The 25,949-nt window shown below is 56.0% G+C and overlaps 1 protein-coding gene across 4 annotated transcripts in view; it reads right to left on the bottom strand.

Annotated features, from left to right (window-relative positions):
* Positions 1-376: 376 nt before the first annotated feature.
* Positions 377-25,949, bottom strand: part of LOC144952053 (uncharacterized) — a 49,876-nt gene continuing 24,303 nt past the window's right edge. For 3 of the 4 annotated variants that reach the window (XM_078882446.1, XM_078882449.1, XM_078882448.1), the window contains exons 6-16: positions 25,423-25,560; positions 19,708-19,795; positions 17,307-17,438; positions 16,310-16,624; positions 15,065-15,250; positions 11,266-11,820; positions 9,941-10,014; positions 7,934-8,074; positions 6,021-6,118; positions 5,178-5,306; positions 377-4,552 (exon numbers count right to left, since the gene is read on the bottom strand). In XM_078882446.1, the coding sequence (XP_078738572.1) occupies positions 4,050-4,552; positions 5,178-5,306; positions 6,021-6,118; positions 7,934-8,074; positions 9,941-10,014; positions 11,266-11,820; positions 15,065-15,250; positions 16,310-16,624; positions 17,307-17,438; positions 19,708-19,795; positions 25,423-25,560 (2,359 nt within the window). In that variant the 3' untranslated portion in view covers positions 377-4,049. The remainder of the gene's footprint in view (positions 4,553-5,177; positions 5,307-6,020; positions 6,119-7,933; positions 8,075-9,940; positions 10,015-11,265; positions 11,821-15,064; positions 15,251-16,309; positions 16,625-17,306; positions 17,439-19,707; positions 19,796-25,422; positions 25,561-25,949) is intronic. The other variant, XM_078882447.1, reaches the window with a different exon arrangement.

Below are 25,949 nucleotides of genomic sequence, written 5' to 3'. Positions count from 1 at the left end.
CCCGAAATGAGTGACAAACGGTGACTCACCAGTGACTCACGGCCTACCCGTACCCGGCCGCACCAGGGTTGCAAACGGCTACCCGTACCTGTACCCGGCCGGGTACGGGTAACCGGGTATCGGGTAGGGTACGGGTATTGCGACCTCTGTCGCTCAGTCCTCATGACCACGTAGCGCCTAACCCCCCCCCCTCGCCGCCGCCATTGAAAATCGTTCTATTACTCCGTGTTGTCGTCGTCGTGCTTTTGTTGTTGTTGTTGTTACTGAGCCAAGCGGCCTTGAGTGACTGCGCTTTATATATATATACACGTGTAAATATAAAATAAGATATAATCGTCACACCAACCGGGGGGGGGGGCGGGGTAGGGGGGGCCGGTGCCTTTCGCCGTTACACTGAGACCTTTGCAACATCCGCTGTTTGCCGAAGGAGGGGGGGGGGGGGGGGAGCTTGCGTTGCCGCGCATTGTGCTCGGTGGCTAAAGGTCCGACGTTTCGGTCCACGTTGCTTCGGGAGCTCCGATCATCCGAACGCGCGCGAACGCCCTCGTCGTAGGAGGAAGGAGAAGGGGGGGGGAGTCGTATGTCACGATCGCACAAAAACAAACGCAGTACGAATTCGTGAACGGGTTTGGACGTTTTGCGTACAGGCCGCTTTGTATTACACGTACAGCAAAGACAAAAGATCCGCAAACCCCCCCGAGGATAGCCTTCAACCGGACTGTTGGGGGACAAGTGCTGTTAGTAGCGAGCAGCGTGCACCTACGAAGGCCGGCACTGTGGCACACGAGACGGGGTTTGGGTGGTGGCCAGCACCGCCGCGCCCAGCCGTCTTTGTCTTCCCAGCGCTGATGTCTAAGACTCCACGTGGCAAAGGGCTCCTTTGGAGACCGGAGTTGATGACCTAGTTCCCCCCACCAGGACCGGTTCAGACAATCGCCGCCGGTGTTGTCGGTGGTGGCCGTGAGCGGGAATCGAACTCGTGTTCGCCACTCCGCTCCCTACATTTACACACACACAAGACAAAGATCCCCCCCCCCCGGTAAAGCCTCAACAGACTGTTGGGTCAAGTGCTGTTAGCGAGCACCTACGAAGGCCGGCACGGTGGCACACGAAAGGTGTGGGTGGGTGGCCAGCACCACGCCCGGCCGCCTTTCTTTCCCTGGTGGCGATGTCATGACACGTCACCCCCGCTTCTCGGTGGCAGCCCCAACAGTCTGGAACGCCGTCCCTCTGCACATTCCCAGCATCACCTCAATCGTCTCCTTCAAGAGACACTTCAAAACTCACCTCTATAACCACGTGCTTTCGAGTGACTCTGAGTCGCGGCCGTTACGTCCGCAAATTTGCGCGCGTTATAAATTGCATTATTATTATTTGAGGCCGAGTCGACCTAGGGGAGGGGCCCACCAGGCCACTGGTCCAGACAATCGTCACCGGTGTTGGCCGTGAGCGGGAACCGAACCCGAATCGCCGGGTTCGGAGCGCAGCACCCGAACCGTCACCACTGCTCCCACAGACATGATAGCGCAGACAGAGAGGTCACCCACGTGTTCTGCAAGTCGATAAAACGCGGCCGGCACCGAGGACGTCTACATATTTGCACAGGGTGGGATATTTGCACAAGGCGTTGGTGTACGGTGATTTTTTTCTGCAATATCTTGCAGTCTTTTCTTGGATTTTCTGTTTGCACATAGTCACTTTAAGATGTTTTCTTGTTCATGTTTTTTGTTTGTTGCGGTTGCACCCGATTCAAGAGCCGAATGGCTCACAGGGCTATACCTAATAAATGAACTTTGAACGTAACGCATCGGCATCCCCCGTCGCGATGGCTCTGATCGGATAGGCGGAGGCGGATTCGATTACTCGGCGTTTGGTGAGTATTTACACTATGAGATCTCTTTTACCAGTGGCAAAATATAATAGTAGGTTTTTACCCTTTTAACTGGTACAAAACTGACACCTTTATTCAAGGCATCATGTTTGCAATGACCACAACACAAGTAGTCAAAAAAGCAAACAAAAAGAAGCAACTCTGATAAGGATGATAATATGCACTGTCCTTGAAGTTGATTGGCCCACACCCGAGACGGCTTTCTTTAGAGCCTAGTCCCCATTGGTGTAGGGCCAGATGACACCAGAAGGCGTACAACTCAAACACAGTGCAATATCAGAGTATTGAGAGCTCGGGGTAAGCATTTACACTATGAGATCTCTTTTACCAGTGGCAAAATATAATAGTAGGTTTTTACCAACTTCAAGGACAGTGCATATTATCATCCTTATCAGAGTTGCTTCTTTTTGTTTGCTTTTTTGACTACTTGTGTTGTGGTCATTGCAAACATGATGCCTTGAATAAAGGTGTCAGTTTTGTACCAGTTAAAAGGGTAAAAACCTACTATTATGTTTGGTGAGTAGTCCCCTATCGCCCGAATGGCTGGTGGGCACCCGCCGATTGCTTTGTGTGATTTGCTTAAAAATTCAGAAAAAAGTTATAATAAAAAAACAATTAAAAAGAATGGGGAATTATTACGTCAGCAGCTCGGGTAAATGGGGGGGGGGGGGGGGGGGTGGTGGGTGGGGGGGGCAGTTAGCAGCAGCTCATGAACACAGATTACGATTAGCAAGCCCCCCACAGTCGTAGGGGAAACGAATGGTGGAGGGACCGGGGAGAGATGGAGTCAAACCGGCAGGATTCTGGATCGTGATTCGGAGCGCGCTGACCACTAACAACACCACAACCACCACAACCACCACCACAACCACTGTGCCAACATCCCCTCCCCGCCCCCCCCCCCCCCCAAAAACACAATATAATACGATAATCAGATTGTTACTTTTTCTTTTTTTAAACGGCAGAACACAGGATTACATTGGCGTTAATTTACTCTGGAGTAATCAATAAATGTGAGAAATATTATTATCTTCCTCGGGTCACCCTCCCAATCGCCGGCGTGTCTTTGCATTCACACGCACATCGGCAACATGTACACACGCGCTCGCTCACCCACGCTCACCCACGTTAACCCACGTTAACCCACGCTCACCCACGCTCACCCACGCTAACCCACGCGCGTCGCTCGCCCCGCCCAACAACAATGGCGGCGGCGGCACTGCCAACCTAGCGGAGTGGGTGAGGGTTTAGGGAGGGGGCAGCGGTGGGAGTTTCGAAATGCCCAAGGCGTCGCACGTGGCAGGGCACCGTGACAGCAAACGTACAACAACAAATAAAACAACAACGCAAAATCACGTTCCTTCTTCTCCGGATGAGCTCTCCCCAACTCCGCGCATCTTTCCGCGCGCCGCCACCATGTCCGACGTTTCGCCGCCAACCACCGTGCCGGCGGTGGGGTGGGGGGGGGGTGGGACCTTCTTCGGTGACACCGTTCTTCCAAGCACGGTATTTGTGTTTCCTCCTCCTCCTCTCTCCTTCCCCTTCCCAGCTCGATTTCCGCACCACCGAGATCGCGTTAGGGTGGGGTGAGAGCCGCGCGGTGCAACAACGGCGCCGCCTACGCCGGAGGGTGGAGGGCAAGGAGGATGAACGTTCCGTGCCGAGCGCTCGCCGCGCTCAAGGCTCCTGTCACGAACGCCGCCCCGAACGGGCGTAGAAATCGTCGCCGTCGTCGCCAACTCAACATCGATGCCGCGCCTCCAAAGAAGAAGCGGTGTACGTCCAGAGACGCCCCCCCCCCCTTTCTTCGGCAGTCTTAGCCAAAGGGGTACCACCTACCCATTACCCCCACCCCACCCCCCCAACCTCTAGCGACGTCGCTTTGTGGTGGTTCTGTTGTCGTTGTTGTTGCTGACCAACAAAGTAATTTTGCAAGCAGTCGATTAAACCACGCCGCGGTCGAGCGACGTCGCCGGATCTCTTTTTTTAAAACGTCTTCGCTGCGGGGCGTCCGCCGCGGTCGAGTTTGTGGTTAGTACACCCGCGGTGTTAACCAGTGGGGGGGGGGCGGCGAGCGGGGGGCGCGTGGGGGAGCAGGGGGGGGGCAACCGCTGGGGCCTGAAACCGCCGAAGCCAAACGCGCCGGGGCACTCGGGGGTCAAGACCGCGGCACGAACTCTCGCAGGATGCTCTTCGCCATCACCACGTCGTTGTGGGCGATGCCCAGAGCCCGCCGGACGTCCTCGAAGGAGTAGCCCTCTCCCATCAGCTTCGCGATCTCTCCGTCCATCTTCGCCTGCTGGTCTCGGCCCGGCGGTAGCGGCTCCCAACCCGCCAGGCCTGCCTCTCGACTGGCCGAGGGCGCGTGTCGATTGGCCGAGCCAGTTCCGGCGAGGCCTGCTTCCCGGCTAGCGAGGCCCCCCGAGTCCCGGTTAGGTAGGCCCATTTCTCGACAGGATCCCGTAAGGCTGGCCTCCCGACTCGTGACGGCTGCTTCTCGGACAGGTAGGCACGAGTCCCGGCTAGTTAGGCCCGAGTCCCAAGTAGGTAGGCCCGAGTCCCGGCTAGAGGCCGATGAGGCCTCGATGGACGGGGTGAGGTTCGAGTCAACCGCCAGGCGAGGTAGAGGCTTCGGAGGCCTGGCTGGGGCCTGGTGGGCATCTGAAGGAGAGAAGGAAAAAAAAAAGGGTGGTTTAAAACGAAATCAAATGTGACCTGTGACATAACAAGAATGAACCCCGGGGTCCGGGTGTCTCTTTCTCGAGGGTTTCATGATGACAATGGCAAAGCCAATGAGTAAGCTAATGCTGAGACCCGGTCTTACCGAGTCTCAGGGTCAGAGTCCTGAGTGAGACTCAGGGAGACCGTGTATAGTAGTGTAGTGTATAGTGTAGTGTATAGCGTAGTGTATAGTAGTGTATAGTGTAGTGTATAGTGTAGTATACTAGTACAGCACTAGTGTATAGTGTAGTGTATAGTAGTATATTGTATAGTGTAGTGTATAGTGTAGTATACTAGTACAGCACTAGTGTATAGTGTAGTGTATAGCGTAGTGTATAGTGTAGTGTATAGTGTAGTGTATAGTAGTGTATAGTGTAGTATACTAGTACAGCACACCGGTCGCGTGTTGGAGAGCCAAGCCACGACATTTACAATCTGAGCACCGTGACGTTTCGCCAGCGACTACAGCCGGCTTCGCCAGGCGACGGCCACATATTTGTGGAGAAGTCCACCGGTGTTTCGTTCCTTAAACCTTCACTGCGTACGAACGAGAAGGTGTCCTTGCCTGGGAGGCTGGCGGGGGGGTCAGTGTCGGCCGTGCCGGGTCCCACGGTGGGGGTCCAGGTGCCCTCGGGAAGATCCCGGTGACTCAACACGGCGGGGACGGGCGACGGGAGGAGGTCGTAAGGGCTCTCTGTACGTACACACACACACAGACACAAAAGACGAAGATTCCCCCACGTAGCCTTAAGGGGAGCCATTGTAGCGAGATGTTAACGACATCGTCTGGTATGCAGGAGGTCGTGGGTTCTATCCAGACCCTGACTGCCTGTTGTATATTTGGAGTTTGCGTGTCTCTCTCTCTCCCCTTGGTCACGTGGATTTTTCTCCAGGTCCTCCGGTTTTTCCCTCCGCATGTAGAATCAACATCTGGCTGCTATAAAGTTCCACGTGATGATGATAAGTCTACTTCGTTGAGCTACGATTTGTGATTGCCAGGTCGCTTCTGCAACAGAGCTACATAGCTCAGTGGGGCCTCAACTGGTAAAATAAAAAAACGTTTAGTTTAATTGTTTAACAAACTGTTGGGGCAAGTGCTGTTAGTGAGCAGCACCTATCAAGGCCGGAACGGCACACGAGGGGACGGGTGGCCAGCACCACGCCCGGCCGCCTTTGTCTCCCTCGTGGCGATGTTTAAAAACTGCATCAAGTACTCATTTGAGGATGAGTCGACCTAGGGGAGGCCCAGGACCGGTTCAGATAACCGTCACTGGTGTTTGTGGCCATGAGCGGGAATGGAACTCGGGTCGCCGGGTTCGTAGCGCAGCGCGCTAACCGCTGCACCACCCCTCCCCGTACAAATATACATACACACACTCGCACACGCACCCCCCCCCACCGATCTCACCCTCTTGCGTGTGAGCCTGTGGCTGTTGCGTTGCGTCTGCAGCGCCACCTCCTGTCCGTTTGCAGACTGTGCTGTAGGTCTGGTTCGCAAAATCGGTCCTGTGTGAGAGGCAAAAGCCGAAAAAACACGCGGCGACGTCACGGCGAAATCTTGGGATTGCAGGAGGCTTGATTGAAACATCAGCGCGAAGAGACATGGTCTCCTGATTGGGACTCGGGGAGACCGGGTCTCAGGGTCAGAGTCCTGGTGAAGACTCAGGGAGACCGGGTCTCAGGGTCAGAGTTTGGATTGAGACTCAGGGACACCAGGTCTCAGGGTCAGAATTTGGATTGAGACTCAGTGAGACCGAGTCTCAGACTCAAAGTCCTGATTGGGACTTGGGGAGACCGGGTCACAGGGTCAGGGTCCCGGTGAAGACTCAGGGAGACTGGGTTCTCAGATTCAAAGTCCTGATTAAGACTCAGGGAGACCGGGTCTCAGGGTCAGAGTCCTGATTGAGACACAGGGAGACCGGGTCTCAGAATCATAGTACTGATTGGGACTCAGGGAGACCGGGTCTCAGGGTCAAAGTCCTGATTAAGACTCAGGGAGACCGGGTCTCAGGGTCAGAGTCCTGATTGAGACTCAGGGAGACCAGGTCTCAGAATCATAGTACTGATTGGGACTCAGGGAGACCGGGTCTCAGGGTCAGAGTCCTGATTGAGACTCAGGGAGACCAGGTCTCAGGGTCAGAGTTTGGATTGAGACTCAGGGAGACCGGGTCTCGAGCAATGGGGGGTGGCAAGGCTGCAGTAGAGGTGAAGAACCGCTGGTTTAAATCGTCCGGTTTCGAAATTCAGTGTCTCGGCAGCATCTATGTGAGTCTATGGGTCTCTATATAAGCCTATGGGTCTATATGTGAGTCTACGGGTCTCTATGCGAATCTGGGTTTCTATGTGAGTCTATGGGTTTCGAAGCGAGTCTATGGGTCCCTATCTGAGTCTATGGATCGCTACGCAAGTCTCTCCGTAGCGAGACGGACATTGTTTGCGTATCCATCGAGTTATTTAGTAAAAAAAACTACTCATCTTCGGCAAGTCCCACTCAGCTCCAAATCCTCCCGTACCGCATCAGCTCCATCTCTTCTCCACGCCCGTATAGCCCCCCTCTATCCAGCCAAACAGAAGCTGCTTGGACATGCGGTGGCTGGGGATGTGGGCTACATGACCCAGCCAACGCGGCCTCGCCTGACGTAGGAGCTCAACGATGGTGGGACCGTGTCCCAGATATTGCAATGCTCTCTGAGCTCTGCTTACTCATGCATGAAACTAAACTATAAAACGAAGCAATTTTTATTTTACCAGGAAAGTCCCACTGAGCTACGTAGCTCTTTTTCAAAAGCGGCTTGGTCACATGTGATAGCTCAAGCACGTGGCTTATCACGTGGGAATTTATAGCAGCCAAATAGTCAGAACACGTGATGTTGATTATAAATGTGGAGGGAGAAAGAGAGAAACACCACAAACTTCAAATATACAGCAGGGATTTTGTCAGGAACGAACCTACGAACTCTTGCATACCAGGCGAGGTAACATTTTACCACCGTGAGATCATCCCCACGACCTCCTGTAGACCAGGCGAGGTAGCTAACATCTCGCCACCATGGGATCAAACCCACGACCTCCTGTAGACCAGGAGATGTAGCTAACATCTCGCGACTGTGGGATCGACCCCACGACCTCCTGTATACCAGGCGAGGTAGCTAACATCTCGCCACCATGGGATCAAACCCACGACCTCCTGTAGACCAGGAGATGTAGCTAACATCTCGCGACTGTGGGATCGACCCCACGACCTCCTGTATACCAGGCGAGGCAGCTAACATCTCGCCACCGCTTGCGAGTGGGCGCGTGGGGTTCTGTGTGGGCAAGCACCTGGGGCAGGAGGCGCCCCACACAGCAGCAGCAGCAGCGGCAGCAGCAGCGGCGGAGGAGGAGGAGGAGGAGGCGGTCGGCACCGACGGTGGCTCCACCACCTCTGCTCCTTCGGGCATCTCCCGCTCATCCGGGCACACGCTGAGCCAGAGGGAACACACACATGCTGAGTCAAGGGGTAACACACACACACCGAGCCAAGGGGAACACACACATACTGAGGCAAGGGTGACGCGCACACACACACACACGCTGAGCGAAGGGGAACACACACACGCTGAGCCAAGGGTGATACACACACACACGCTGAGCCAAGGGACACACACACACACATGCTGAGCAGTGGGAACACACACACACGCTGAGTCAAGGGGTAACACACACACGCTGAGCGAAGGGGAACACACACACACGCTGAGCCAAGGGTGATACACACACACGCTGAGCCAAGGGTGACACACACGCTGAGCCAAGGGACACACACACACACGCTGAGCCAAGGGTGACACACACACACGCTGAGCAGTGGGAACACACACACACGCTGAGCCAAGGGTGATACACACACACGCTGAGCCAAGGGTGACACACACGCTGAGCCAAGGCACACACACACACACGCTGAGCCAAGGGTGACACACACACACGCTGAGCAGTGGGAACACATACACACACTGAGCCAAGGGTGACACACACACGCGATGTAGCAAGGGGTAACACACACACGCGCTGAGCCAGAGGGAACACACACACACTGAGCCAAGGGTGACACACACACACACACGCTGAGGCAAGGGTGACACACACACACTGAGTTAAGGGTGACACGCACACACACACACTGAGCCAAGGGGGGGGGTAACACACACACGCATGCGTGTCAGAGACAGATCCCCCGCGTAGCCTTAATGGAGCGTGGGGGGGTGGATGTGGGAGGGGATGTGGGGGGGGGTCGAGATGGGGGGGGTGGAGGTGGGGGGGTGGAGGTGGGGGGGTGGAGGATGTGGGGGGGGGGTAAGTGCTGTTGAGTAATTTGCCTCGCGTGGAATTTGATGGCGAGGCCGATAGGAAGCAAAGTCCGCTCACCGGTTAACCATGATGCAAAATAGATGCCAACACACACACACACAACCCCCCCCCCCCCATGGCGTGCCTGCATAGCCTGCATAGCCTGCATACCTGTACGGTTTGCCCCGTATTCTTGTGCAGGGAAATTGGGTTATCAGGTCCATACGGCGTACGGCCGTTTCGATACGGGCAAAAAAGAATAACAATAAAAAATCGTCTAGGTTTTTTCAGTAAAGTCACGTAAGGTAAAAAATAAAATTAAAATTAATAAAAGTAATAAATCTGGCTGTGACGGTCCCACCTGATGACGGAGACTTGTGTTGCCTTCGAAACGTCCTGATTTTTTATTTCTTTTATTAATTAGAATTTTCTTTTTTTTACCTACGTGACTTTACCGAAAAAACCTAAGAGTATGAATCCTTGCAGTCACGAAAGCTTCAAATCTAGAAAGAAAAAATCGTCTATTTGTTTGTGTTTCTCTCACTTGCGATGAGACTTTGAGATTCATCAGGGGCACGGGGTGACCAATAAAATCTGACTTGGTCTGTAATAAGGTCGGGCACTATTGGTACCTCATTTGCCAGTAAAAAATATGATAATTGGTTTTTTTACCCTTTTATCTGGCAACAAAAAAAAACAATTATCATATTTTTTACTGGCAAATGAAGGTACCAATGGTGTAAATGCTTACCCCGAGCTCTCATACTCTGATGGTGCATTGTCTTTCAGTGTGCTCGCCGTTCGGCGAGCACCTATTAATGCCGGCACGGTACACAAACATTCAGGGGGTGGCGTGGCCAACACCACGTCCGGCCGCCTTTGTCTCCCCAGCGCTAACAGCACTTGACCCAACGTCCTTCAGTGCGGGCTACGCAGGGAGGACCCTTTGGCAGTGCACAGGCACACACACGTGGTTGCGGTGCACCGGTGGAGACTCACATCAACACCGTGGGCTGTGCTGGGGGTGCCGTGGGCAGCTCGTAGTCATTGAAGCTTTGAGGGCACAGCTTCCCCTGCGCACGCAACACACGGAACACACGGAACACACGCAACACACACGCACACACACGGAACACACGCACGCAACACACGGAACACACGCACGCAACACACGGAACTCACGCAACACATATAACACACACCCAATGCACGGAACACACAACACACACAACGCACGCATGCAACACACACACGTGCAACACACACAACATTATCAGTGCTCGAAGTCGCCCCCCGGCTCCTTCTTGAAAAAAGAGTCTCGAGACTCGGCGAGGCCTTACTGGGTAAGACAAGCGTCGCATGAATCGGCTGATGACGCCTTAATACCGAAGAATGTTTCCCAGAGCTTGGGCGATTGTTCGTGCCATCTCGATCGTGTGGCTGCCTTCTGCTAGCCCGCGGGTCCTCCTCCCCCTCCTCCTCCCCCTCCTCCCTCCTCCTCCCCCTCCCCCCCTCCTCCCCCTCCCCCTCCTCCTCCCCCTCCTCCCCCTCCTACCTCCCTCCTCCCCCTCCCCCCCTCCTCCCCCTCCCCCTCCTCCTCCCCCTCCTCCTCCCTCCCCCTCCTCCTCCCTCCCCCTCCTCCCTCCCTCCCCCTCCTCCCTCCCTCCCCCTCCTCCCTCCCCCCTCCTCCTCCCACCCCCTCCTCCTCCCTCCCCCTCCTCCCTCCCTCCCCCCTCCTCCCTCCCCCTCCTCCTCCCTCCCCCTCCTCCTCCCTCCCCCTCCTCCTCCCTCCCCCTCCTCCTCCCTCCCCCTCCTCCTCCCTCCCCCTCCTCCTCCCTCCCCCTCCTCCTCCCTCCCCCTCCTCCTCCTCCTCCCTCCCCCTCCTCCTCGCGTCTCCGAGTCGCCCTCCCTCCCCCTTTCTACGCGAGCGATAAGCGGACACCGTGCGTCGGCGGCACAAATCGAAATAATTATCGTTGTTATTATTACTGACGTAATTGCATGCATGCTGTACATATGCTGATCTTCTTTCGCACCGCCGTACGCAGCCAACCGCGCTAATCGGAGGTGCGCTGGGGGGGTGGGCAAGGATAACAAACTAACACACAACAACAAGCAGATCTTGGCGATTTAAAAGTGCAGCGTAGCTCCCAGTCGCTTCCCAACATCGTAAGGAAGAAGAAGCGCGTTCCAGACGGCCGCAAGGAGCAGCAGTGACCACTGCCTTTGTTCGGACGGCAAGCCGACATCTGCGTCGCGAGGATGACCGGAGCTCGCCATCCCAACACGAAAGGTAGAGGCGGGAAAGGCCTCGCAAAACTCACCTGAGCCGGCTGTTGCTGCTGCTGCTGATGCTGCACGCCGGCCGCGGTACCAGCCGCGGTGCACGCAGCCGCCGCGGCTGTGCCGCCCACGCGGCCGCAGGGCGACGCCCTTCCGGCCGAGTCCGCGCCGGCCGGCTCCGACCCCGCCCCGCTCGCCGGCGGGGTCGGAGGGACGGGCCGGGACGGGGGCGGCGGCGGCGGATGGACGGGAGGCAGCTCGTGGAACTCGTGGTGGAACATCTGGGCGGTCGGGAAGGAGCCGGGGGCGACTTCGAAGTGGTAGGAGCGCCGCTGGTGCGACGAGGACGACGAGGAGGAGGAGGAGGACGACGAGGAGGACGTGGCGGACGACGTCGGGCAGAGGGAGGCGGGGAAGGAGCAGGAAGAGGACATCGGGGGCGGTGCGCCGTGGTGGTGGTGGTGGTGGTGATGGTGATGGGGGGGGGCGGTCGTTGCCGTCGACGCTGAGCAGCCACCCGGCTGATGGTGGCGGGGGGCACGGGGGGTCACGGCCGGAGGGAAGGCATCGGGTTTGCGAGCGGCGTTCGGGGAGCCCTGATGGGGAGGAGAGGGAGGAGATAGAGATGCGTCAACACGTCATCAATTTAACATGTAGTAGTAGTAGGGCTTTCGCGGCCAATATTATCCATAAGAGGGTTTTTTGGGTGAGGTCGCGTGAATATAAACGTGTCGTTAAAGTCTCCACCACCCGACACAGCCAATTAATTATTAAGGGTTTGTCCCGTAAAGAGAAAGTGCCAATTCGTAAATTCACAGCATTTACAATCCGAGTAGTCAAATTGTGAATGTTGTGGATTTGCTCTCCAACACACCGGTGTGCTGTACCAGTAACGAATTGCCATGCCCTGTTCACGTGACAAACCTTACTAAGTTCAAGTTAATTTATTAGGTATAGCCCTGTGAGCCATTCGGCTCTTGAATCGGGTGCAACCGCAAAAAACAAAAACATGAACAAAAAAACATCTTAAAGTGAATATGTGACTGAGTGCAAACAGAAAATCCAAGAAAAGACAACAAAATATTGCAGAAAAAACACCGTACACCAACGCCGTGTGCAAAAATCCCAGTGGGATGCAAGTCAAACAACAACAACAAGACAACTTAGATTAAGGCCATCAGTCTTACTCCGTACTACAACAAACATGGCTAAACCAATACACTTGGTTTAGCCAATCACCAATATAAAGCCATGAAAGCAATGAAACAGTGATCATAGGAACTGTGACGGAATTTTCACAATAAATGACATAAACAACATGTACTACCAAAACCTTGCAGCCATAGCTGGCTGCATGAGTCACTCCATAACAGCACGAGCATCAATCGGAGTATTCTAATTTTTCAATGCACCTTTAAGATCAGCACACTAAATCAAAAGACAGCTCATACTTTGCAGCTATCATCCGGAGCACTGGCCGCTGTGTCGGGTGGTGGTGGCTTTAACGACGACACTTTTATATTGACGCGATCTAACCCAAAAAAAACTCGATTATGGACAAGATTTCATCATACCCCATTCGTTCACACGTCTCCATTGAAATGAATGGCGACTCTGAGAGAGCCCAGGAATTATGAATGGAATCCCCAAACTCGCTTCCATCGCAAGACCGAGCAGTAACTACTGCACCTCCGTTCAAATGAATGGGAATTCTTGAGTGGCAATTCCAATGATTGCCGCTAGAGGGCGAACCGATCGTTATTAGCCCAGAGGTTGGCCACCTGCATTGCACAGAGGACTCCCTCTGCTTACGAACGAGGCCTGTTAGGAAGTTGATTCGTTTGCAAGTCCAACTTTACTCCTGTCGATTCCAAACGCGTTGTACGGCGTGTACACTAAACACGGGGAGTGGCTTTAAAAGTTGTATAATCTCCTGTCGATGTAGATGCCACTGGTTCTTCAAGTTTTGTAGACGTAGATGCCACTGGTTCTTCACGTTCTGCAGATGTAGATGCCACTGGTTCTTCACGTTCTGTAGATGTAGATGCCACTGGTTCTTCACGTTCTACAGATGTAAATGCCACTGGTTCTTCAAGTTCTGTAGATGTAGATGCCACCACTGCCATCTATTGCGCGGAAGTTTAACTTACGACTCTCGGTCCGAACAGACAACTGGACATACGGACAGGTTTGTTCGTAAGTCGAAGAGTTCCTGTATGCAGAATCGGAGCTAAGCAGGGGGAAGTACAACAAGCAGCAGGAATAAAAATGACTGTCAATCTAGATGATGATTTAAAAGTGACATCATAGCTCCCAGCGAAGAGCACGTTCCAGACGGCCGCAGAAGCGCTGTTAGATGGACAGCCAGAAGCCGCTGGCCATCGTGACGTTTGTTTGTTCGGGACCCACCGTCTCTCGTATTCACCAAAGTTGGAATCGAGGCTCTTGAAAGACCGAGTTGTTTTTACTTTACGGGATTTGGAGAAAGAAAAAAATGTCCCTTCCTGTTATTTTTGGTTGCCGGAAATCGCCCGCACGGGAATCAAACACGAAACTATTTTCTTCTTTAGCCATTGGAGGCAACGGGAGGAGCCAGAGGAAAGCCGTGCGGAGCAGGGGGAGGGGAGAGAGAACGCACAAACACACAAACACGCTTTCACGCACAATGTTTTTTCCGCACCTCCGTTGAGTACGGTCGGCTACGTACGGTGCGAAAGAAGTTCAACGGACAGACACGCAGACAGGATCAGGAGCGTAGTTCCCGTCGATTAAAGCCCGCAGGGCTTCGAAGCTCTTTCAAGAGCAACCGGTACGAACATACACGAGACAAAAGATCCCCCCCCACCCACCCGTGTAGCCTCAACAGACCGTGTGGGGCAAGTGCTGTTTGCTAGTTGCAGCGGCACCTATGAAGGCCGGCGCTGCGGCAACACGACGGGGTGGGTGGGGTGGACAGCGCCAAAACGCCACCGCCGCCCACCCCCCCTTCGTCGCCCCATTGCTGACGTCTGTACAAGCGGGTGCCCATTTTAGTTTCTTGGTGGGCCACTCCCGGGGGGCCTTCGCTGGGCCGGATGTTGCGGTCCGTGGGCGGCCCGGTTATTAGAACCCCGGTCTAAAAATATTGCCTCGCTCCACAGATGTTGCCCATCGCTCGCACCCTCATGTCACCCCCCCCCCGCACTGCACCCCCCCCCCCCACACCCCGACTGTGATGAGTGTTGGAGCGTCACGGTGGCTAGGAGATGTTAACTACCTCGCCTGGTCTACAGGAGGTCGCGGGTTCGATCCCGACCCTGACGCCTGTTGTATATTGGGAGTTTGCGTGTCTCTCATCATCATCATCATCACGGTGGCTAGGAGATGTTGACTACCTCGCCTGGTCTACAGGAGGTCGCGGGTTCAATCCCGACCCTGATGCCTGCTGCAATATATATTTGGAGTTTGCGTGTCTCTCATCATCATCATCACGGTGGCTAGGAGATGTTAACTACCTCGCCTGCTATGCGGGAGGCCGTGGGTTCGATCCTCACCCCCTGACGCCTGCTGCTGTATATTTGGAGTTTGCGTGTCTGCCTCTAAGGGAGCTACGGGCCCCCCATTTCACCGCATGCACTACCCATGTCGTCGATGCCCACACGGCCGTCCCTCGCGTCACCCCTTGGTGTCACCCCTTGGTATCCCCCGTCCCCTACCCATGCGTGAGAGTAATGGGGTGACCGTGGGGGAGCCAGCCTCCCCCATCCCCCCATGCACCACCCATCTCGTCAATACCCACACGGTCGTCCCTCGCGTCACCCCCTCGCGTCACCCCTCGACGTCACCCCCTCGGCGTCTCACCTTGGGCGAGAGTGCCGGGGAGACCGCGGGGGAGCCCCCCCCGCCCCCGGCGGTGCGGGCGAGGAGGAGGAGGTCGAGGCGGGGGGGCACGGGGGGCAACTCCGACACGAGCGGCTCGGGGGGCGGCCGCCGGCGGTGCATGATGGGAGAGGTGAGCGGCGAGGGCTGCGGGGACGGCCTCTCCACCTGGGTTTGAGGGATTGGGGGGGGGCAGGGCGGGCAGGAGGGGGGGGGTAACAGCCGTGAATTAACATTAAGTCAGCACGCGATGTGATGATTATATTATTAATGTCAACTTGCAACGCACAGAAAACAAGAACAAGCCGCATGTGCGCGTGGGCGCTGAGATAAACACACACGTGGGCACTCAACTTCACAACGCACACACACGCACGGGTGTTGAACGCCCACACACACACACACACGGGTGTTGAACGCACACACACACACACGGGTGTTGAACGCACACACACACACACGTGGGCACTCAACTTCACAACGCACACACACGCACGGGTGTTGAACGCACACACACACGGGTGTTGAACGCACACACACACACGCGCGCGCGGGCGCCAGCGTCGGACGAGGCGCGAGTGGTGGCAGCGTTTCGGCGCGACTGGCCGTGACGATGACAACCACCACTTCCTCGTCGCCCCCACTGCCTCCGCTTGGTCGGTCAGCCGGCTTCCCGAGGGGCCACTAGAGGGCCCTGCTGGGGGCCGCTGGAGGGCCCTGCTGGGGGCCGCTGGAGGGCCCTGCTGGGGACCGCTGGAGGGCCCTGCTGGGGGCCACTAGAGGGCCCTGCTGGGGGCCACTGGAGGGCCCTGCTGGGGGCCGCTGGAGGGCCCTGCTGGGGGCCGCTGGAGGGCCCTGCTGCCCGACAGCGTCCCCCCTGCATAGCTCTTTTTTTACAGAAGCGACGCTGGCTATCACAATCGGTAGCGCGACGAAGTGGGCTCATCATCGTCGTCATCACAGTGTGGAAATGTATATCAGCATCCACGCGACCATGGGGAGAGAGACACCGAAAACTCCAAATATACAACAGCAGCAGGCGTCAGGGTCGGGATCGAACCCACGACCTCCCGTAGACCAGGCGAGGCAGTCAACATCTCCTAGCCACCGTAATGATGATGAGAGACACGCAAACTCCAAATATACAGCAGCAGGCGTCAGGGTCGACCTCCCGTAGACCAGGCGAGGTAGTCAACATCTCCTAGCCACCGCGGCGCACCGACTCACCCGCGAGCGAGCAGCCATGCGGCTAATGACGAGCGACGAGGTGTCGTCGCGCGCCGACGCCATCGTCATCAGGTCGTCGTCCTCGTCGCCTTCGAAGCCCAGGTTCGACGCCGAGTCGAGGCCGCACACCCGCAGGCCGCCGTGGCCTCCCTGCGACCCCTGGCCCCCGTGAGCCCCGGAGGCGAGGGCCGAGGAGGCGATGGCCGCGGCCAAAGGTCGCGACCTCTCGCCCCGCGGGTCGAAGGGGTCGACTACGATGGGCTCCGTGCCCTTGATCTCGCAGCGGCAGAACGGGCAGCCCTGCCCGTCCGACTCCTAGGGGAGCGGCGGAAGAGAGGTTGGGGAGGGGGGTAGGGCAATGGAGCGGAGGGCAGTAGAGGGAAGGGCAAGGAAGGGGAGGGGAGAGAAGGTCACGGTCCTGCGATGCGGCAATCCATATCAGGCCTGCACATCATGGGTGTGATCACCACTTGACCTCCCATCCCTAGGCCCGGAATTCTGGTTTCCCGGAATTGTAAATCAGGATTCTGACCCTTAAACCGGGTCTCCCCGAGTCTCAATCAGGACTCTGGCCCCGAGTCCCGGTCTCTCCGAGTCTCAATGGAGAGTGTCTGACCCAGAGACCCGGTCTCCCGGAGTCCCATTCGAGACTCTGACCCCGAGTCCCGGTCTCCCTGAGCCTCAATGGAGTGTGTCTGACCCAGAGACCCGGTCTCCCCGAGTCCCATTCGAGACTCTGACCCTGAGTCCCGGTCTCCCCGAGTCTCAATCAGGACTCTGACCCTGAGTCCCAGTCTCCCCGAGTCTCAATGGAGAGTGTCTGACCCAGAGACCCGGTCTCCCCGAGTCCCATTCGAGACATGACCCTGAGTCCCGGTCTCCCCGAGTCTCAATCAGGACTCTGACCTCGAGTTCCGGTCTCTCCGAGTCTCAATGGAGTGTGTCTGACCCAGAGACCCGGTCTCCCAGAGTCCCATTCGGTCTCCCCGAGTCTCACCTGCCAGGCTGTGAGGCAGCACGTGCACATGAGGTGACCGCACGGCTCAATCTTGACGTCCTTGTCGTTCTCCGCGCAGATTTTGCACAGCTGGAACGTGGATCCCATCTCGCAGTACAGCTCGTACTGCTCCTGCAGGGGCCGCAAGAGGGTGGGGTGAGCGAGCGAGTGTCCACGTGTCCGCGTGTCGAGATGGGGAGCGGTGGTGTAGCGGTGAGCTACTCTGCCCTACGAACCAGGCTTATGACCCGAGTTCATATCCCGCTCACGGCTAACACCGGTGATGATTATCTGAACAGGTCCCTGGTCGTCCTCTAGGCATGTAAACATCGTCACTGGGGGAGACAAAGGCGGCCGGGCGTGGTGTTGGCCACCCACCCCCTTCGTGTTGCGTGCCGGCCTTGATAGGTGCTGCTCGCTTAACAGCACCTTGCCCCAAAAGTCTGTGAAGGCTATACCGGGGATCTTTGTCTTGTGTGTATAACTGCGTGTGTGTGTGTGTACGTATGTGTTGGGAGCGGTAGTTGTTGGGGATGACAGTAAGGCCCCAACCCTTGCAGTTGCAAGCTTCAGGTTTGTACAACAAACCTGTCAACCATACGGTTTACCCCGTATTCTTGTACAGGGAAATTGAGTTTTCAGGTCCATACGGAGTACAGCCGTTTCAACACGGGCAACAAAATAAAACATAAAAAGTGTCAATGTGTTTGTTTGTGTTTCTCCCTTGTGATTGGACTTTGTAGGATGAACGTTGAGATGTATAAGGGGCACGGGGTGACCAGTAAGGTCTGAATTGGTCTGTAATAAGGTAGGGCACTGATAAAGGGTTAACAGCAATGTCTCTCCCTATCTATCGCTCAATTTCTCTCCAAACCTGTCAACCCATAAGTCATTAACAGGGGCGATCGTCAGGAGGAGTTCTACCGTACAAACATCACAACAATGTCTCGACGGCGCTCGTGCCAGGCTAGGTACACTTCGAGGCTATCACGTAAAGTGTCAAAGCCTCGCTCCGGGCAAGAGGTCACGGACACAGAATCAGGAGTTAACCGACATTCATGGCCGACACACACACGGAAATACATAAGACAGCCCATGTATACAGATGCACAAGTGGATGTGTGTATGCACATTGACACGCGCACAGCTGATCGTCGATAATCCGGCTGCTTCCAGCATTATCTGCCCATCCCGGACCGATCTCGCGAAACCGCGACAAACGGCCGTGATCATCAAACACACATCGTGGTAGTGTTGAAACAGGAGCGGAGTGGTAGTAGTGCTACATACATGACCCAGTGATGCAGAGTCTTCGAGATTGATTAGTGGTAAGTACGGTAAAATACGGTAACTTTTTACAGCAGGAAATGTATTTGTGTCTATTTATGCCAATTTCACGTAGTAAACTAATTTTAAACGGTTTCACACGTAGGATTTCGCGACTCATATCCATAATACAGGAGAGCAAAGCCAACACACGGGTTAGTGCTGTACTAGTAACGAATTGGCACCTTCTGTTTACGTGACAAACCTTACTAAATTGGCTGTGTCGGGTGGTGGCGGATTTAATGACATATTTACGCGAATAAAACCTGTACTATGATATTTTAAACGCAAAAAAAACACAAACACACAGAACACCTAAATGTGCAAAAATCATCTTTTTTTAATTCTGGCGATTTTTGTTTTTAAATCCGGCACCCCCATTCCCCCTGACACCCATCGGATAAGCGATGATGGACTGCAGTTAATGACCCTCAGAAGAACGAACCCACAGACACACAAACACATATCTGGCGCACACACACACACACACGCACACACATGCAAGCACACGCACGCACACGCACACACATGCTCACACATGCACACACGCGCACACACAAGCACACACATGCACACACGCGCACACACACGCACACACAAGCACACACATGCACACACATGCAAGCACACGCACGCACACGCACACACATGCTCACACATGCACACACGCGCACACACACGCACACACAAGCACACACATGCACACACGCGCACACACACGCACACACAAGCACACACATGCACACACACACAGGCAAAGATCCCCTTGTGTAACAAACTGTTGCTGTTAGCGAGTGACACCTACGAGTGGGTGGTTTGGTCAGCACCACGCCCGGCCGCCTTTGTCTCCCCAGTGGCGATGTTTGCATACTGCACCAAGTACACATTTGAGGCTGAGTCAACCTAGGGGAGGCCCAGGACCGGTTTCAGATCATCATCACCGGTGTTAGCCGTGGGACGGAATCGACCCCGGGTAGTCAGGTTCGTAGCACGGCTTGCTAACCACTACCACTACCGCATACGTACACACGCGCGCACACACACACACGGATGCCAGAAGCGTATTTGACCTTACCTGCGTGACCTTTATGTGATCGTGCTGTGCGGGCTCACACAAGCCAGTCAGATCCGGATTGAGATTCCGTCCGTCCGGAAAGAGGTAACTGGCACAGACACGCGGGGGGTGGGAACGAGTGCGTGAGTGAGTGAGTGTGTGGACTGATGCGTAGTCCGGCAAAACAACCTCCTACCTCCTCGCGGTGCCGGACGGGCAACATTGTCGTGGGCAGTGCTGTGGGGGGAGGGCCAATGCCCATTGGCCCTCTCCCCTCATGGCGTCTGTGACCACCACAGTGGCTAAACGGGGGCTCTGGACGGGTGCGAGGGGCTGGTAACCCCTCCACCTTCAATTAACCACCACTAAACTACGAAGTAAACATAAACCTGTAATTAATAAGCTTGTGCCGGAGGCCCCGGGGGGTCAGGCTTTTATGACGTCTCCTGGCCAAACCCCGTTTGGCGGAGCCAGGAGATTGAATTTTAACCCTCGGGGCTCCTCCAGAAACAACGAAAAACCATTGCGGATGGCCACGTGGAATGTTCGAACGCTCACTGCGGAGGAGAGGCTGCCACTCCTCTGTCGGGAGCTGGACCGGTACCGCCTGGATCTCTGTGGCATTCAGGAGGTCCGGTGGACCGGTTCTGGCTCCTGCCACCATGAGGGGTGGACAGTCCTCTACTCGGGGCAGGAGACTGCCAAACAACAGGGTGTGGCTCTTCTTCTGAACAAAAGAATGAAGGGGGCGTGGGAGCGTGGCGGTGAGGTGTGGGAAGCTGTAAGCCCCAGGATACTTTGGGCTCGCCTTCCCATCAACCAGAGGCGAGGAGTGGTGGTCGTGGTTACTTATGCCCCCACCGAAGACGAACATCTGTGGAGGGATGCAGGCAAAGCCGATGAGTCGGACGCTTTCTATGACCTCCTGTCACAGGTGCTGGCTAAAGTGGCCACTCGGGATAGAGTCATCTTGTTGGGTGACTTCAATGCCCGAGTTGGTCATGATACTGGCACCTGGTCTGGAGTGATTGGAAGGCATGGGCCAGATCAGCTCAATAATAACGGTAGGAGGCTGCTAGATTTTTGTGCAGCCCATGGGCTTGTAATTACTAACACGCTCTTCCGGCATCGGCGCATCCACACAACATCATGGATGCATGCCGGGTCCAAGCAAGAACATCTGCTGGACTACGTAGTGACGGACCAGCAGATGCGAGCCCATGTCCTTGACACCAGGACCTACCGTGGAGCTGATCTGCCCTCTGACCATCGACTAGTCATCTGTAAGATGCGCCTGCCATTCTTCCACTCCGGTGGTGGGTGTACACCCAGGATCCCATTCCAACCAAAAGTGGCCTGGTCTAAGTTAGCTGATGAAAGTTGCAAGCGAGAATTTCATCATCGCTTGCAGCTGGGGTTGGCATCGTCCCCCACTCCACCTGATGTCGAGGGTAAATGGGCGAGGTTTAAGACTGTGACTCATGCAGCTGCAATGGCTGCTTTGGGTACGCGGTCCAGACCTCCCCGGGAACCCTGGCTGACGGAGGAGGTGTTCAGGTTAATTGAGAAAAAGCGACAGGCCCACTCTCATCGCCTACAGCATCCCACGTCAGAGAATGAGGAGGTTTACCGCAGTCTTCGCTCGGAGGTTCGGAGAGCCGTGAGGCGCTGTAAGGATGGGTGGTGGTCGCGGGTTGCTGAGGAGATGGAGTCTGCCTCAGTGGCCCGCGATCACAAATCACTATTTAACTCCATCAAAAAAGTAACCTGCAGCGCCACACCTATTACCATCATTAGAGGAAAAAACGGTGATCCAATCTCCGACCCCCAGGAACAGGTTTGCAGATTTGCTGAGCATTTCTGTGAGGTCCTGGGGGAGGGAAAATCTCTCAGCCAGGAAAACATCATGGCACAAAGTGGGGATAACCCTGCTGAGGCTGCGGTGCCTCAAATATTGGAAGAGGTCACCCCCTGTGAGTGGCTGGCTGAGGTACCGGCTGTTGAGGAAGTACTGAGGGCGATCCGGAGTCTGAGACCAGGGAAGGCACCGGGCAGAGATGATCTCCCAGGCGAAATGCTGAGGGAGGGTGGCGTTTGTGCACAGACTGCCCTATATGACATCATAACAACAGTCTGGACCACTGGACGGGTTCCGCAGGACTGGAAGGATGCCCTGGTGGTCCCCCTCTTTAAGAAGGGGGACCGTACCGACTGTAACAACTACAGGGGCATCTCACTCCTCAGTGTGCCGGGTAAGGTCCTGGCAAGGATTATTCAACATCGCCTTGCTAGGCATGCTGAGGAGAGGCTTGCGGAGCCCCAATGTGGTTTCAGGAAAGGGCGGTCCTGCACAGATGCCATATTTTCTGTCCGTCTGCTACAGCAGAGGTGTAGGGAATTCCAAAAAGACCTACATCTCTGCTTTATTGACCTGGTCAAGGCCTATGATACCATCAGTAGGACTGGGCTCTGGGTTGTTCTTCGTGCTTTCGGAGTCCCTGACCCTCTGCTCACGATCATTAAGGACCTTCATGATGGTGAGCGGGCCCGGGTAAAACTACGTGGCCGGGAGTCGGAGCCTTTCCCTGTACACCTTGGGGTGCGACAGGGATGTCCTCTGGCTCCCACATTATTTAACATCTATTTCGACTGCGAAGTTCGTGAAGCCTTCAATAGCTGTACCGGGGGAATTACCATTTGGTACAGATACAATGGGAGGCTGATCGACGCCCGGGTGCGATCAAGGGATGGCTCCCTATTGGTCAACCACGTTATGTATGCCGATGATTTGGTAATAGCTGCTCATTCAGAAGAGGAGTTGGAGACGCTGCTGCTGAGACTGGAGCGTGCCACTAAGAGGTGGGGCCTTACCATCAGCCCCACCAAAACTAAGCACCTGCCTGGGTATTTTGTACCATCGGGCACTCCGCCCCCACAACTCCCAATCGGTGATGGGGCAGTTGTGGAGAGAGTAGAGAGTTTCCCATACCTGGGCAGTGTGCTCATGACCGGCTCCAGTTTATCAGCAGAGGTCTCACTCCGAATCAGTCGAGCGGCAATATCTTTTCATCGGTTGCGTAACGCTGTGTGGAAGCTACCTGGTCTGTCGCTCCGCACGAAGCTTCAGGTCTTCTCGGCCACGGTCATTCCCTCCCTTCTCTATGCTTGCGAAACGTGGACCCCCCTAGTGGAGCATCTTCGCCGGTTGGAAACATTTAGGCTGGCCTGCCTACGATCCATCCTGGGTTTAACCAGGCTGGATTGTGTGAGGAGCTCACAAGTCCTTGAAAGATCTGGGCAAAGTCCCATCAGTGAGCTCCTCCGGCAGGCAAGGCTGCGTTGGCTGGGTCATGTAGCCCGCATGCCCAGCCACCGCATGCCTAAACAGCTTTTGTTCGGCCGGATCGAGGGGGCTAAACGGGCGCGGCACGGGCTAGAGAAGAGATGGAGTGATGTGGTACAGGAGGACGTGGAGCTGAGTGGACTTGCCGATGACTGGTACCAGCGGTGTCAAGATCGGCCTCAGTGGAGGAGGCTCGTGAAGGACGCTACTGGGCAGTTGGAGGCAGTCGCCCTCCAACAACAACGGAGGGCGGAGGAGCGACGCTCACAACAACGAGCGGAGCGCCGGGTGGCTAAAGCACAGCAAGTTGGCACAGTAGGGGGCACAGGTGGTGCATCAGCCAGTCATCTCGGTCATCTCGGTCAGTCGACCCGTGGCACCTGGGTCTGCCCCGTGACCTCCTGCCAGCGGGCGTTCGACACTTCACGTGGCCTCAAGGTGCACATGGCCTGGCACAAGCGTCGTGGTGACGTCACCGCCACTTAGTGGCGAATGGCGGTTGTTGTTGTTGGACTGATGCGTTACGGGAGGACGTGGGGCTGAGTGGACTTGCCGACGACTGGTACCAGTAGTTTCGATTTAAAGCTTTCGTGACTGCAGGGATTCATCTTCTTGGTTCTTTTGGTAATTTCACGTAGAAGGAAAATAATAATAAAATAATAAAAATAAAACATAGTAAAATAATTCTCACAACGTTTCGGCCACAACGCAAGCAGCCGTCCTCAGGTGAAGCGTCATTCAGACGCTGTCTTTCCGACAGACCTGTTCTTCACCTGAGGACGGCTGCTTGCGTTGTGGCTGAAACGTCGTGAGATTTATTTTTATTATTTTATTATTTCCCTTCTACGTGATTTTACCGAAAGAACCCAAAAAGATGTTACCAGTAGTGTCAAGACCGGCCTCAGTGGAGGAGGCTCGTGAAGGACGCTACTGGGCAGTTGGAGGCAGTCGCCCTCCAACAACAACGGAGGGCGGAGGAGCGACGCTCACAACAACGAGCGGAGCGCCGGGCGGCTAAAACACAGCAAGTTGGCACAGTAGGGGGCACAGGTGGTGCATCAGCCAATCATCACAGTCAGTCGACCCGTGGCACCTGGGTCTGCCCCGTGACCTCCTGTCAGCGAGCCTTCGACACTTCACGTGGCCTCAAAGTGCACCAGGCGCCGTGGTGATGTCACCGTCACTTAGTGGCGAATGGTCGGTGCGTCTGTGAGTGTCAGTGTGTGTGTGTGGGGAGAGGTAGTGCCAGCAGTTAGCGCCACGAACCCAGTGGCCCGAGTTCGATTCCCGCTCACGGCCACCACCGGCGACGCGCCACCGGCAGAGATCACCTGAACCGGACCTGGGCCTCATCCGAGGGTCGACTCGGCCTTTAAAACTATCTTTGTCTTTGTGTGCGTGCGTGCATGTCCGTGCGTGTGTGCCTCCGTGCGTGTGTGCGTCCGTGCGTGTGTGCGTCCGTGCGTGTGTGCGTCCGTGCGTGTGTGCGTCCGTGCGTGTGTGCGTCCGTGCGTGTGTGCGTCCGTGCCTCCGTGCCTCCGTGCGTGTGTGCCTCCGTGCGTGTGTGCCTCCGTGCGTGTGTGCCTCCGTGCGTGTGTGCCTCCGTGCGTGTGTGCGTCCGTGCGTGTGTGCGTCCGTGCGTGTGTGCGTCCGTGCGTTTGTGCGTCCGTGCGTGTGTGCCTCCGTGCGTGTGTGCGTCCGTGCGTGTGTGCGTCCGTGCGTGTGTGCCTCCGTGCGTGTGTGCCTCCGTGCGTGTGTGCGTCCGTGCGTGTGTGCGTCCGTGCGTGTGTGCGTCCGTGCGTGTGTGCGTCCGTGCGTGTGTGCGTCCGTGCGTGCCTCCGTGCGTGTGTGCCTCCGTGCGTGCGTCCGTGCGTGTGTGCGTCCGTGCGTGTGTGCCTCCGTGCGTGTGTGCCTCCGTGCGTGTGTGCCTCCGTGCGTGTGTGCCTCCGTGCGTGTGTGCCTCCGTGCGTGTGTGCCTCCGTGCGTGTGTGCCTCCGTGCGTGTGTGCCTCCGTGCGTGTGTGCGTCCGTGCGTGTGTGCCTCCGTGCGTGTGTGCGTCCGTGCGTGTGTGCCTCCGTGCGTGTGTGCGTCCGTGCGTGTGCGTCCGTGCGTGTGTGCGTCCGTGCGTGTGTGCGTCCGTGCGTGTGTGCCTCCGTGCGTGTGTGCCTCCGTGCGTGTGTGCCTCCGTGCGTGTGTGCCTCCGTGCGTGTGTGCCTCCGTGCGTGTGTGCCTCCGTGCGTGTGTGCGTCCGTGCGTGTGCCTCCGTGCGTGTGTGCGTCCGTGCGTGTGTGCGTCCGTGCGTGTGTGCCTCCGTGCGTGTGTGCGTCCGTGCGTGTGTGCGTCCGTGCGTGTGTGCCTCCGTGCGTGTGTGCGTCCGTGCGTGCGCCACTCACAATCCCTCGCGGTAGCCGTCCAGCAGGGCCTGGAAGAGGGGTTTGTTGTGGGGGATCGTCTGCAGGATGTTGCCGTCCACCGTCACGTAGCCGATCGCCCACTGGCCCAGCCTCGTGCAGCTCAGCCGGAAGATGTAACTGAGACGAGGGGACACGGTCGCACGACAGACATCTCCTAGCCACCTTGATGATGATGAGAGAGACACGCAAACTCCAAATATACAGCAGCAGGCGTCAAGGTCGGAATCGAACCCACGACCTTCTATATACCAGGCAAGGTAGTCAACATCTCCTAGCCACCGTGATGATGATGAGAGAGAGAGAGACACTCAAACTCCAAATATACAGCAGCAGGCGTCAGGGTCGGGATCGAACCCACGACATCCTGTAAACCAGGCGAGGTAGTCAACATCTCCTAGCCACCGTGTTAACCTCCTCTCTCGCGGCAAGTCCCACCGAGTCTCACGACTCTTTCTCAGGAGGGAAGCTCCAAGTTTTCGCGGTCGCGAGACGAAAGTAAATGTTTG

Source organism: Lampetra fluviatilis, chromosome 65, assembly GCF_964198595.1.
Source record: "Lampetra fluviatilis chromosome 65, kcLamFluv1.1, whole genome shotgun sequence".
NCBI classification, from domain to species: domain Eukaryota; kingdom Metazoa; phylum Chordata; class Hyperoartia; order Petromyzontiformes; family Petromyzontidae; genus Lampetra; species Lampetra fluviatilis.
This window is presented reverse-complemented; position numbering and strand designations above follow the sequence as displayed.